At 41.7% G+C, this 14962-nt stretch overlaps 2 protein-coding genes and 1 pseudogene across 3 annotated transcripts in view; 1 reads left to right on the forward strand and 2 right to left on the reverse strand.

Moving 5' to 3' along the window:
* The window catches only part of LOC138440895 (large ribosomal subunit protein eL15-like), a 44763-nt gene extending 34343 nt beyond the window's left edge, over positions 1-10420 (forward strand). For both annotated transcript variants that reach the window (XM_069590971.1, XM_069590972.1), the window contains exon 2: positions 9717-10420. In XM_069590971.1, the coding sequence (XP_069447072.1) occupies positions 9742-10356 (615 nt within the window). In that variant the 5' untranslated portion in view covers positions 9717-9741 and the 3' untranslated portion in view covers positions 10357-10420. The remainder of the gene's footprint in view (positions 1-9716) is intronic.
* LOC138440897 (olfactory receptor 7E178-like) lies at positions 2621-3563 on the reverse strand (annotated as a pseudogene).
* Positions 5586-6542, reverse strand: LOC138441722 (olfactory receptor 7E178-like). Its single transcript, XM_069592809.1, has one exon. It carries the CDS (start codon positions 6513-6515, stop codon positions 5586-5588), a length of 930 nt encoding a protein of 309 aa, XP_069448910.1. The 5' UTR covers positions 6516-6542.
* Positions 10421-14962: the final 4542 nt, after the last annotated feature.

Consider the following 14962-nt stretch of genomic DNA (forward strand, 5'->3'; position numbering starts at 1 on the left):
TTACACAATGAGTAGAAATCCTAAAATGTGTCTCAGTTCACACAATTAAATTAACTTTCCTTTCTCTTTCACTGTTTCTCCTTTTAAAAAAATTTATGATTCACTACTTGTTAAAATAATAGTGTACTGTAGATATTAAATGGGAAATGATAGGTCCCTTAGAAAATCACACAGAGGCATATGAACCCTGCTTTATGCTTTGTCTAGGCCTACAAGACATCACTGGAAGGAATGATGGGGCAAGCAGACAGGCAGGGCCCAGCATGCATGCTAAGTCGCTTCAGTTGTGTCCCAGCTTTTTGAGACTCTATGGGCTGTAGCCCGTCAAGCTCCTCTGTGGGGTTCTCCAGGCAAGAAAACTGGACTGGATTGCTATGTCCTCCTCCAGGGGATCTTCCTGATCCAGGGATTGAACCCAAGTCTCCTGCAGCTCCTGCCCTGGCAGATGGATTCTTTGCCTCTGAACCACTTGGGAAGCCTAAACTTCAGGATAACAATATCTAAAATTTACTTTGCTGTTACTGCAATGCCTCCATGAAATATTTAGTACCCATTTTGTTTCATTCTTACTCATGTAGTTGTATCAAGTGGATATCAATTTAGATGACCAGTTTCAGGCTCAATGGTATTAAAAGCTCACTCAGTATCATTCAGGTACTAAGTAGAGCCGATAAGATTCAAAATTAATTTGTGGGTGTCTGAGGCTTATGCATTGTCCATTCTGTTTCCCTACACTTCAGAGGGTTTCAACAGAGGTTCAGAAGTCTCTTCCAACTTTTCTTTAAAATTAATTAATTAATTTTAATTGGAGACTAATTACTTTACAATATTGTATATGCCTTTATACTGTTTCTTATTTCCTGATCAGCACCCTGACTGTGCTCCCTTAGAGATCCACAGGGTAAATAATTACAAGAATGAAAGCACAAGTTGGTAATGAAGCAAAATTCAAGGTCAAAGACAAGAGAGAGAAATGCCTTGAATTGCATAAGGTGATGCTTTCTAGGACCCCCAGCTTCGACTCAGCCTTCCTTCCTATAGCTGATGTAGCAGGTGCCACACATGGTCTGCACTGAGTCTACTGTGAACACCCAAAAGGAACAGCACAGTGAGCAGGGGGTCTGTGCCTGGGAAGAAAAGGAAGAGAGTTTGCTTTTTGCCAATTTATAGTAGCTTGATAAAACTTTTAATATGTCTCAAATCCTTAACATTTGTGAAGAATTCTCATCAAATCCAACCCTCTAATGAACAATTGAGCAATTTAGGACCAAAGCCATTCTCAAACCCTAAGTTACCTGGGATTCTCCAGGCAAGAATATTGGAGTGGGTTGCCATTTCCTTCTCCAAGGAAGAAGGACAGTTTAGAGAGACCTATTTCCTGATCAGGTAGAAAAGATGCCCAAGGAAGATAGAAACAGTCTGGGAGGTATGGCAAAACCAATACAGTATTGTAAAGTAAAAAAATAAAATTAAAATTAAAAAAAAAGCTAAAATAAATAAATAATTAATTAATTAATTAAATGAGTTCTTGGGTCCCCACCACTAAAAACAACATCAACTTCATAAGCCTTTATATGCATTTTGGTAACCTCCTACTGGCTCTCCTATCTGTTCTCTGCTTTGGTGATGAGAAAACAACCCCATACACATACCCACCCCCCAACTCAATCCCTCCTGCATTCGTGTCTCCCACTGCACTTGGCACTCACTGGATTGTGCTTGTCTCCACTGGACCAGGACTGAGGGATTCAGATCACCTGCCCCTCCCTTACCTGGAGTTGGATGAGGGCTGAAGCTTTGTGGTGAGGACTGGCACCAAGACAGCCTCAATTGTGGGCTTCCTTGTGCAGACAAAAACTCTGGGAGGAGGAGACACACAGGTATGGAACCCACTGGACTGGAGCTGGCTAACTGAAGGGCTGGGAAGCACAGGTTGACTATCTAAAGTGATGCAGTCTAGAGACCTCAATACACGTAGAAAATAATTAATCATCTACAGTCTCTTAAACTCTGGGGATTTGCTAATTTCATGGAGGAGGAAAAGGAGAAAAGTGAATGTATTAGGAAGGATCTAGATTCATCATCTTCTCAGGGGAGTTTGACCTCTACTCCTCAGCTCTGACTGAAGCGACTTAGCAGCAGCAGCAGCCTCAGCTCTGACTTCCAAGTTTTTTTTTTCTTCTTACGTCAATCAGAGAAAACATGTGACTTTCATATCTGCAAGCCCATTGAGTCACTTATGTAATTTAGAGAGATTTAGATCCACTTAACACACAGAGAATCAACATAGGAAAATTATAGAAATAGTATATAACAAGAGAGAACTGTGTTTATTTTGTGAAGATAGGAGCAAGGATGCCCATGACCAAAAGTCCTGGGTCATATGCAGCAAACATGAGAAGGGTGTACTGATGCGCTATGCAAAATCCTAGAAGGGCTATGACTCATTTGGGGCATCCAGATAATCTCCTCTAAGAGGAAAAACTGTGTAAACAGAGCAGAGAGCCAGATAGGTACACGTAAGCTATGTGACCACAGAACAGAATCACTTACTGCACATGTTTGGTTTTGTTAAATTTTCTACTCCTATGAGCCAAAAAAAGATACCACAGTGTTGAGATTAGGCTATTCTGCTGATAATTCTCCACAGGGTAAACTTAATGTCCTTGTTCCTTAGGCTGTAGATGAAGGGGTTCAGCATAGGGGTGACCACAGTGTGCATCACCAAAGCCACTGCATCCTTTCTGGGGGAAGACAAGACAGCTGAGCTGAGATACACTCCAAGGCCTATTCCATAAAATAAGCAAACAACTTGACAGGTGAGGGCCACAGGTGGAGAAAGCTTTGGGCTTAGCAGCTGATGAAGTGACTCTCAGAATGGAGGATATAATTCGAATATAAGAGTAAAGTATCCCTGAGAGTGGAATCCCACCAACGATGGTACCAATGAAATAAATTAACATTTTATTGGTGGAGGTATCAGAACAGGCAAGGTTGAGGAGTTGAGGAGGGTCACAAAAGAAATGAGGAATTTCCACATTTGTACAGAAGGTAAGCTGTGACATCAGCAGGTAGTGCAGCAGGGAGGTCAAAAGACTGACGGCAAATGATGCCAGGACCAGCAAGATGCATAGGCGGGGGTTCATGATGGCCAGGTGGTGTAGGGGGTGACAGATGGCCACCAACTGGTCATAGGCCATCACTGTCAGAAGGAGACTCCCCAAACCTGCAAAAAGGGACAAGAAGGTCACCTGTGCTAGACAGCCTGCATAAGTGATGGACTTGCTGTGTGTTTGGAGGTTCACTAGCATCTTGGGGATAGTAGTGGTGCTGCTACTGATGTCAGCCAAGGACAAATTGGAGAGGAAGAAGAACACAGGAGTGTGGAGGTGGGAGTCAGAGCTGATGACTAGGATGATGAGCAGGTTCCCAAGCATGCCCACCAGGTACATGGACAGGAAGAGCCCAAAGAGAAGGGGCTGCAGGTCTGGATCATCTGAGAGGCCCAGGAGCAGGAATTCTAAGACATCTGTTAGATTCTGTGGTTCCATGTAGAGGGGACATCTTTGAAAAAGAAGAGAGTATTGAATAAGCAGAACAATTTCAGGGGCATACAGATAAGTGTCCATACTTTGGATTTAATCAATTCACAAATATTTAAAACTTTTTTATTATGATACAGTTCTGAAAATTCTTACAATCCTCTGTATACTACACTAGTGAGAATTTTAAAAGATATATGCATACAAGAGTATTGCTTCCATTAAAAAAACTGAAACATTAAATTTTTCTGTAACTATCTTTACAAGTTATGCTAATGGAAAAATCAGACAAAATCAACCACATGGTCTGATTTTCAAGGTGTAAAACTAGAAAGATCCTTGAAGGCTGACTAGGAACAGTCTTTTCATGATAGAGTCACATGAAATTTCACACCTTATATAGGGAATGATGGGGCTTCCCTGGTGGCTCAGGTGGTAAAGAATCCTCCTGCCAATGCAGGAGATGCAGGAGACTCAGATTTGATTACTGGGTTGGGAAGATCCTCTACAGGAGGAAATGGCAACCCTCTCTAGTATTCTTGCCTGAAAAATTCCATGGACAGAGGAGCCTTGTGGGCTATGGTCCATGGGGTCATGAAGAGTCAGACATGACTGAGCAACTGAGCACAAGGAATAATATTATTATAACTATTATCACTCAGATTTACAAAATGGGCTGGAAAATGCAATACTATCCATAGACAACCCCATCATCCATAATATTCATACAATAAAGATCCCTTGCAAGCAGTTTGGTCCATTCTGCAAATTTACCTATAAACTCACCACATCTCAAAAGAAGGAATTCATGGTTTTACTTCTACTTGATCATCTGGGACTAACATAGGTTTTAAAAGAAAATAATCTGGTGAGACAGAGCCCTGGGGTGGGAATTAGGAGGCCTTTGTCTGAGTTCCGCATGTTTCACCCACTTAATGCGCAGTGTGTGTAAACCTCCCTACTTCTCTGCACCTGTATCCCTCACACTGAAGTGGGGCCAATGACACCCATTTGTAGGGTGTGTGTGGTGTGGAGGAAAGGGAAATTTCCTCTTCTACCCCTCCAGAGTTCTGTGGCTGGAATGACAAAATTGACACAAGACAGATTAACAAGAGAAAAAGAAACAGATTTGAATTCCTGCACATGGAGGTCTCATTAAAATAGGACCTAAGAAGGGGCCAAAGCAGGAAGCTATTATCTTTTTTAGGCAAAGAAACAGTAAGTTGATGAGGAATTGACACGAGAAAGAAACGTAGGCTTTTGGTATTTCATGAGTGAAGAATATAAACAGATTTAGGCTTGAGGTGGTAAATAAAAGGAACAATAAGATTTGTTTACATTGGCTTTGCAAAGAGTCGGACACGACTGAGTGACTGAACTGAACTGAATTGAACACTGGCTTCTAATCTCCAAATTCTCTATCATTGATCATAAGGGGGTCTTTCCATTCCCGATGCAGGAGTGCCCATTTCAAGTATGGATGTGAGAGTTGGACCATAAAAAAGGCTGAGCACCAAAGATTTGATGCATTTGAACTGTGGTGCTAGAGAAGACTCTTGAGAGTCCCTTGGACATCAAGGAGATCAAACCAGTCAGTTCTAAAGGAAATCAACCCTGAATTTTCACTGGAAGGACTGATGCTGAGGCCAAAGCTCCATTACTTTGGCCACCTGATGCGAAAAACTGACTCACTGGGAAAGACCCCGATGCTGGGAAAGATTGAAGGCAGGGGGAGAAGGGGACAACAGAGGATGAGATGGTTGGATGGCATCACCGTCTCAATGGACATGAGTTTGAGTAAGCTCCGGGAGTTGGTGATGGACAGGGAAGCTTAGTGTTCTGCAGTCCATGGGTCACAAAGAGTCAGACATGACTGAGTTTCTGAACTGAACTGAAGAGGAAAAAAGTGTGTAAACAGGAGGCAGATCCAGAAAGACATATATATGCTATGGCACTGCAGATCAGAATTTCTTCTTGCACATGATTGACCTTGCTGCCTTTTCCAGTCTTATGAATAGAAAGAAGATAACATGAATGTTGACCTTAGGCTATTCTGCTGATAATCCTCCAGAGGGCACTCTTGACGTCCTTGTTCCTCAAGCTGTAGATGAAGGGGTTCAGCATAGGGGTGACCAGAGTGTACATCACTGAGGCCACTGTGCCCTTCCTGGGGGAAGACGAGGAGGCTGAGCTGAGATACACACCGAGGCCTGTTCCATAAAATAAGCAAACAACTACCAGGTGAGAGCCACAGGTGGAAAAGGCTTTATACCTCTCACCTAATGATGAGATTCTCAGAATGGAGGACATAATTTGAGTATATGAGTAAAGGATCCCTGACAGTGGAATTCCACCAAAGATTGTACCAATGAAGTAGATTAATATGTTATTGGTGGAGGTGTCAGAACAGGCAAGGTTGAGGAGTTGAGAAAGGTCACAAAAGAAATGAGGGATTTCCACTTCTGCACAGAAGGTCAGCTGTGACATTACCAAATAGTGCAACAGGGAGGTCAAAAGGCTGATGGAAAATGACACCAGGACCAACAAGCCACAGAGGAGGGGGTTCATGATGACCAGGTAGTGTAGGGGATGACAAATGGCCACCAACCGGTCATAGGCCATCACTGTCAGAAGTAGGCTCTCCAAACATACAAAAAGAGAAGAGAAGGTCACCTGAGCTAGGCACCCTACATAGGTGATGGATTTGCTGTGTGTCTGGAGATTCGCTAGCATCTTAGGGATGGTGGTGCTGCTGAAAGTGACATCAGTCAATGATAGGTTAGAAAGGAAGAAGTACATGGGGGAGCGGAGGTGGGGATCAGAGCTGACAGCCAGGATGAGGAGCAGGTTCCCAAGGATGGTGACCAGGTACATGGACAGGAAGAGTCCAAAGAGGAGGAGCTGAAGTTCTGGATCATCTGAGAGGCCCAGGAGGAGGAATTCTGAGACACCTGTTAGATTCTGTGGTTCCATGTTGATGAAACACCTTTTGAAAAAGAACAGAATATTGAATAAACAAGTCAATTGTAGAGGGGCCCAGATAAATGTCTATGCTTTGGATTTAAGCGGGTCACAAATAAAATGTTAGGCTTGAAGACCATACATCCCAAAGTCTTCAGCAATACTTCTTAGCTGTGAACACATATTTTGTTATTGTTGTTTAGTTGCTAAATCGTGTTCAAGTCTTTGCAACCCCATGGGCTGTAGCATGCCAGGCCCCCCTGTCCTCCACTATTTCCTGGAATTCGCTCAAATTCATGTCCTTTGAGTCAATGATTCTATCTAACCATCTCATCCTCTGTTGCCTGCTTCTCCTGCTGCCCTCAATCTTTCCCAGTGTCAGGGTCTTTTCCAATAAGTTAGCTCTATGCATTAGGAAGCCAAAATACTGGAGCTTCAGCTTTAGCATCAGTCCTTCCAATGAATATTCAGGGTTGATTTCCTTTAGGATAGACTGGTTTGATCACTTTGCAGTCCAAGGGACTCTCAAGAGTCTCCTCCAGCACAAAAATTCAAAAGCATCCAGTCTTTGAAGGATCACAGCTGTGTTGTGGTGAAGGGGCTTGCAGAAGTCAATGAAACTATAAGCCATGCCGTGTAGGGCCACCCAAGATGGATGGGTCATAATGAAGAGTTCTGAGAAAATGTGGTCCATTGGAGAAGGAAATGCAACCCATTCCAGTATGCTTGCTATGAGAACTCCAGGGATAGTACGATAAAGCCGGAACACATCTTTACTGATGCTCAAAGTACTGACCAGTGTTTTTATACACCTACTTTAAAGGTACGAGGCCAAAGAATTTGAGAGAAGTAATGACAATTTGAGATCAGAACTTAATGAACACAGCAATATATTTGTCCCCTGCTTTTGAAGGAAGTGTATGAAATTGAACGTATTCTTTTTTCTCTTTTTTTTAAAAAAATCTGATTAAAGAACACTAAGAAACACTCAAATGTACTGTATCTAATCCAAATGCACTACAAGAAGTTTCCTTGATGTGCATCTTAGTCCTAAAGATCTAGAATCATGTTAATTGGATCCTAAATTAAAATGAAATGCTCAGAGATAGCATTTCTATGCAAGTTATCTTTAATGATTTTTCCATATTTACTTGGTTTTATGTCATCCATCTTCCATGGAGATAAGGCTGGGTTGTCTGGTCAAAGTTCCTTCACATATAACTCAGATACAAATATTTGGCTTTGGTGGGCTTCATATTTTGATAAACATGTTTTTGTTGAAAACATAAAATCATACAGCATCACTGGTCCTTATTACTATATGATATGCCAATGATTAAAGAAAAGTTCACTTTTAATAAATGCTTTTTTCATTTTTAAAGTGCTATACACGCTCACAGAAAGATCTGAAGTTGAGTTTTTCTTTTACTGTTTTTGTTTGCAGCGGCTAATTAAAGCTTCTTAAATATGTCTCTAAATCATTTTAGTCGAGTCTGAGTCTTTGTGACACTATGAATTGTAGTCTGTCAAATTCCTCTGTCCATGAGATTTTCGAGACAAGAGTACTGGCATGGGTTGCCATTTCCTTCACCAGGGGATCTTCCTGACCCAGGGATCAAACCTGCACATCTTGTGTCTCCTGCATTGGCAGGCATGTTCTTTACCACTAGCACCACCTGGGAAACTCTAATATATCTCTTCCTATACATTTGTAAAGGGTTGATTTCTCATCAAATCCAACTCTCTTACATACAGTTGAAAAATTTAAGACCAAAGCCTGTTCTCAAATGCTACATTGGTCTTCTTATACCAGCTTTTCAAGTCGTTCTTCCTTATTGAGCAATGACATTTCTCCTATATTCATCGTCCTGAAGGCAACTCAGGTCTTCATTTCTCCTGACAGGTCAAAACATGATGTAATTTGGAAAAAATCAAAAGGGGAAAAGCTAAAGACTAATATCAGAAAAGCAGGGTAAAAAGTATACTTTCCATCTTGGGCAGGAAAGCTGGTAACCCCTGATAAAGAGTGGTAAAATATTTAACCTTGTTTTTTGGGATTAAGACTATGTACCTCTTGAAATTTACCAATAAAAGACTTCATAAGAAAAGAAAAACAATACATGAGTAGTTTGTACATCTGTAAAGTGGGTATATTAATTGAACTGGACTCAGGGTTTCTCTGATAGCTCAGTTGGTAAAGAATCCACCTGCAATGCAGGAGACCCTGGTTCAATTCCTGGGTCAGGAAAACCCACTGGAGGAAGGATAGGCTAACCACTCCAGTATTCTTGGGCTTCCCTTGTGGCTCAGCTGGTAAAGAATCTGTCTGCAATGCAGGAGACCTGGGTTCGATCCCTGGGTTGGGAAGATCTCCTGGATAAGGGAAAGGATACCCACTCCAGTATTCTGGACTAGAGAATTCCATGGACTGTATAGTCCATGGGGTTGCAAAGAGTAGGACACAACTGAATGACTTTCACTTACACTTTCTTCCAAGGTTGCTGTAAAAATTAAATTAAAATAAAGGTCTTTGGCAGTGGTTATCGGTGCTAGCTGATTGATCTTTTTGATCCTTTTGATCTTTTCAAATTTAACTATGAATAGACCACAGCCTAAAACCAATTAGATCAGAATCTCTACCTGTAGTCCTTTGGGCATACTTATCAGGAGGCACTAATGGGAAAGAATCTGCCTGCCAATGCAGGAGACACAAAAGACGAGGGTTCAATCCTTGGGTCAAGAAGATCTCATGGAGTAGAATCACTTCAGTATTCTTGCCTGAAGAAGTCCATGGACAGAAGAACCTGGTGGGTGATAGCCCATGAGACCACACAGTCAGACATGACTGAGCAACTGAACAGACGCACACATCCAGCCTGGGTAGAGAATCATTACCAGTATATTAACTGTTGCATTAATGTTATATATTATTACTACCATTATTACCATACTATAAATATAAATATTTAATAATGCTCACTTTAGAATTCATATTTGTTACTGATAAAACCTGAGGATTTCTTGCTATTTCTGCATGATCTTATTCCCTTGAACTTCAATTGCTCAAAGGTAAACATTGTCATGAATTTGGTACATGCATTTTCATTTCAATGTTTCCTTAATATTGGTGTTGATTTTTGTATTTACAAGAAATTTCCTTGAAAACTCACTTAAATACTATTACACTAAAGATACTCTTGCCTTTTCCGTCAGGCGGCAGCCATCAGGGTGAGCCGACATGGGCGCCTACAAGTACATCCAGGAGCTGTGGAGGAAGAAGCAGTCGGACGTGATTTGCTTCCTGCTGCGGGTGCGCTGCTGGCAGTACCGCCAGCTCTCGGTGCTGCACCGCGCCCCGCGCCCCACCAGGCCCGACAAGGCGCGCAGGCTGGGCTACAAGGCCAAACAAGGCTATGTCATATACCGGATCCGTGTGCGCCGCGGGGGCCGCAAACGCCCAGTTCCTAAAGGTGCCACCTACGGCAAGCCTGTGCACCATGGTGTCAACCAGCTCAAGTTCGCTCGAAGCCTGCAGTCGGTTGCGGAGGAGCGCGCTGGCCACCACTGTGGGGCCCTGAGGGTCCTGAATTCCTACTGGGTTGGTGAAGATTCTACGTACAAATTCTTCGAGGTTATCCTCATCGATCCATTCCATAAAGCCATCAGAAGAAACCCTGACACCCAGTGGATCACCAGACCAGTTCACAAGCACCGGGAGATGCGGGGGCTGACGTCCGCGGGCAGAAAGAGCCGCGGCCTGGGCAAGGGCCACAAGTTCCACCACACTATCGGTGGCTCTCGCCGAGCAGCGTGGAGAAGGCGCAATACTCTCCAGCTCCACCGCTACCGATAATATACGTGATGTCTGTAAAGTTCTTACCTAATAAACAATTTAGGACGTTCTTGTCTGCTTAAAAGTGTTTTTTAATTTGTTTGTAAAACTAGTTGTCTGCAGATTGCTTCATTGAATGCATTGTCAAATTATGAAAGTTAAAGTGCAATAATGTTTGAGACTTATTGAAGTTACTTACACATATAAAGTGTATATGAAGTGATGGTGTATCTTGTTTTTAATAAGGGAAATGCCTTTGTTTTTGCTTTATTAGGGAGTTGTGTCTGTGTTTAAAATACTGTTTGGTACAATAGTTGTAAAATTGTGTAAAAGAGGAGTGCAGAAACTTAACCCTGTAGATTTGTTGATGCATGTGGTGAGACCTGCGGCTTTATTGGGGTGATGCAATGCTCTGCAGTTTTACGGAGTTTGGCAGGGACAACGTTTTCAGCTGGGTTTTCATTGGCAATGTGAAGGGTGTCCTGATCCTTTCTCGTGATCATACGCAGAAAACTAATGAAATTTTTGACTAGGGCCCACTTTTAGGCTTAATCTAATACTACATTTGTGTAACTGCTGCTTCGGAAAAGCAAGTAATCCCACCATTTTTAAGAGAATTGAATAGACCTGTTGCAAGAGGGTTCTGACGAATCAAATCCTGGTTTACCTAAATTAAATTGCCTTGGCCTCCCATGGTACCACTGAAGTTCATATAAAGCTCCTGGTTCAGGCTTTGGGATCTGTAGAATACGGAACTTTGTGCAAAATGGTCGTATTTACACCGGTGTCAATTAAAACTGATGGAAATTGAACATTAAAAAAAATTAAAGATACTCTTAACTGAATTCTGATATACAAAATATTGTCTTTTAAGCCTCTTGAAAAAGAAAGATATATCCATTTGAATTCAGAGTTCCAAAAATAGTAAGGAGAGATAAGAAAGGCTTCCACAATGATCAATGCAAAGAAATAGAGGAAAACAATAGAATGGGAAAGACTAGAGATCTATTCAGGAAAATTAGAGATACCAAGGGAACATTTCATGCAAAGATGGGCTCGATAAAGGACAGAAATGGTATGGACCTAACAGAAGCAGAAGATATTAAGAAGAGGTGGCAAGAATACACAGAAGAACTATACAAAGAAGATCTTCATTTCCCAGATCACCACAATGGTGTGATCACTCACCTAGGGCCAGACATCCCGGAATGTGAAGTCAAATGGGCCTTAGGAAGCATCACTATGAACAAAGCTAGTGGGAATAATGGAATTCCAGTTGAGCTATTTCAACTCCTGGAAGATGATGCTGTGAAAGTGCTGCACTCAATATGACAGCAAATTTGGAAAAACTCAGCTGTGGCCACAGGACTGGAAAAGGTCAGTTTTCATTCCAATCCCAAAGAAAGGCAATGCTGAAGAATGCTCAAACTACCACACAATTGCACTCATCTCACACGTTAGCAAAGTAATGCTCAAAATTCTCCAAGCGAGGCTTCAACAGTACATGAACCATGAACTTCCAGATGTTCAAGCTGGATTTAGAAAAGGCAGAGGAACCAGAGATCAAATTGCCAACATCCATTGGGTCATCGAAAAAGCAAGAGAGTTCCAGAAAAACATCTATTTTAGCTTTATTGACTACACCAAAGCCTTTGATTATGTGGATCACAACAAACTGGAAAATTCTGAAAGAGATGGGAATACCAGACCACCTGACCTGTCTCCTGAGAAATCTGTATGCAGGTCAAGAAGCAACAGTTAAAACTGGACATGGAACAACAGACTGGTTCCAAATAGAGAAAGGAGTAAACCAAGGTTGTATATTGTCACCCTGCTTATTTAACTTCTATGCAGAGTTTATCATGTGAAATGCCAAGCTGGATGAAGCACAAGCTGGAATCAAGAATGCCAGGAGAAATACCAATAACCTCAAATATGCAGATGACACCACCTTTATGGCAGAAAGTGAAGAGGAACTAAAGATCCTCTTGATGAAAGTGAAAGAGGAGAGTGAAAAAAAAAGTTGGCTTAAAACTCCACCTTCAGAAAATGAAGATCATGGCATCCAGTCCCATCACTTCATGGCAAATAGAGGAGGAAACCATGGAAACAGTGAGAGACTTTATTTTGGGGGCTCCAAAATCACTGCAGATGGTGCCTGCAGCCATGAAATTAAAAGATGCTTGCTCTGGAAGAAAAGCTAGACAGCATATTAGCACGCAGAGGCATACTTTGCCAACAAAAGTCCATCTAGTTCAAGCTATGGTTTTTCCAGTAGTCATGTATGGATGTGAGAGTTGGACTTTAAAGAAAGCTGAGCACCAAAGAATTGATGCTTTTGAACTGTGGTGTTGGAGAAGACTCTTGAGAGTCCCTTGGACTGCCAGGAGATCCAACCAGTCCATCCTAAAGAAGATCAGTCCTGAATATTCACTGGAGGCACTGATGCTGAAGCTGAAGCTCCAGTACTTTAGCCACCTGATGTGAAGAAATATCCTATTGGAAAAGATCCTGATGCTGGGAAAGACTGAAGGCAGGAGGAGAAGGGGATGACAGAAGATGATACGGTTGGATGGCATCACTGATGCGATGGATATGAGTTTAAGTAGGCTTGGGGGTTGGTGATGGACCAGGAAACCTGGCATGCTGCAGTTCATGGGGTCACAAAGAGTCAGACACGAATGAGCGACTGAACTGACCTGAAGTACATACATTTGTTACAATACATAAAACGAGCATAGTATATCCTGGGGGATAAGCTGAGTTTTCAGTTAGGGAAATTCTCGTACCATCCTTCATAATACACAAATGAGAATTTCCAAATATACACACAGTATTGTTTCAATTGTAAAAATTGAAACCTGTCCAATTTTACTATTAATTACCTGTAATTGTTTTCCTGGTGGAAAAATCAGACAAGATCAAGTACATGTTCTGATTTTCAAAATTAAGTCAAAAAGATTCCTGAAATCTGACTAGCAATAGTTTTTCATGATAGAGACACATGAAAATTCCCATTTTGTATATGACTGTTATTTTCATGTGTCAAATTTCCAAAATGGGCTGGAAAATGCATTACCATTCATAGAAAATCTTATGGCCCATAAATATGTATTCAAAAAGTCCCTGCAAGCCATTTGATGCATTCTGCTAATTCATAGATGGACCCACCGAATCACACTAGAAGGAATCCATCATTCTATTTGCTTCCATTTGGTCATCTGGGACTAAAGCAGGTTTGGAAATAAAGTAATCAGTCATTGCACCCTGGTGGGACAGAGCCCTAGGATGGGAATCAGCAGACCTTTGTCTGAGTCCCACATTTTTCATCCACTAAACATGGAGTGTGTGGAAATCTCCCCACCTCTGGGCACTGGTACTCCTTACACTGAAGTCGGACATATAACATCCACTTGTAGGAGATATGGGTTATCAAGGAAGGAGAAATTTCCCCTTCTACCCTCTTGGGTTCTTGTGCATGGAATAATAATAGCATCAACACATGCAGATTAATAGGAGAAAAAGAAACACATTTGAATTCCTGCACATGGAGGTTTCATAGAAATGGGACCTATGAAGCGTCCACAGCAGGCAACTTTTATACTTTTTGGAAGAAGAAACAATAAATTGGTGAGGAATTGGCAGGACAAAGAATCTTAGTATTTGGGTGCTTAATTAGCGAAGAATCTAAATAGTCTGGGCTTGGGGTAGTAAATTAAAGAGATATAGAGTATTGTTTATACAGGTTTATAGGCTCCAAATTCTCCTTCTCTGATGATAAGCAGGTCCTTCCATCTCCAAATGCAGGGAGTGGACCTTTCATAAGAGAGATTCATTTCCTGCTTTCATAGAGACAGAGAAGGACAGAGTTTCCTTCTTATATCAGCTCCTCCAAAAACAACTTCAGTTCATACCAATCAATACATCATTTTGGCATGTTTTGGGGTGACCCATCCTGATCCCCTGGAGGAGGAGATGGCAACCCACTCCAATATTCTTGCTTGGAGAATCCCATAGACAGAGGAGCCTCGTGGGCTACACAGTCCATGCAGTTGGAAAGAGTCTGACACGACAGAAGCGACTTAGCACACAGCACATCCTGACCCCCAATAGTGGCCTCTAACAGAGGTCAGTAGTTAATAAATATTCAATCCTGATTCTTAAATCAGAATTTGAGACATCCCTGGAGTAGTTAGGTATTGATGAAGTACAATCCTAATAAAGCTTTAATGTTCTTAGATTCTATCCTATGGCAGAGGCACAGAAACCTATCATGGTTCAGGGAAGTCATTCATAAAATGAGTGGAGAGATCCTAAACTATGTCTCAGACCACACAATCAGATTAATTTCCCTTTTCTCTCTCTCTCTCTCTCTCTGGCGCTCTCTTTTTTTTCTGAAAAGGGCTGTTTATTTTTTTTCTCATTTTTCTTTCTTTTTAATTTTTAACTGGAGGATAATTGTTTCACAACATTGTGCTGGCCTCTGCCACATATCAGTGTGAATCAGCCATAAGTATACACGTGTCCTCTCCCTCTTGAACATCCGCCCCACCTCCCACCCCATCCCACCCTTCTAGGTTATCACAGAGCATCTGATTTAAGCTCTCTTCATCATACAGAAAATTTC

This window comes from Ovis canadensis, chromosome 5 (genome assembly GCF_042477335.2).
Source record: "Ovis canadensis isolate MfBH-ARS-UI-01 breed Bighorn chromosome 5, ARS-UI_OviCan_v2, whole genome shotgun sequence".
Classification (NCBI taxonomy): Eukaryota; Metazoa; Chordata; class Mammalia; order Artiodactyla; family Bovidae; genus Ovis; species Ovis canadensis.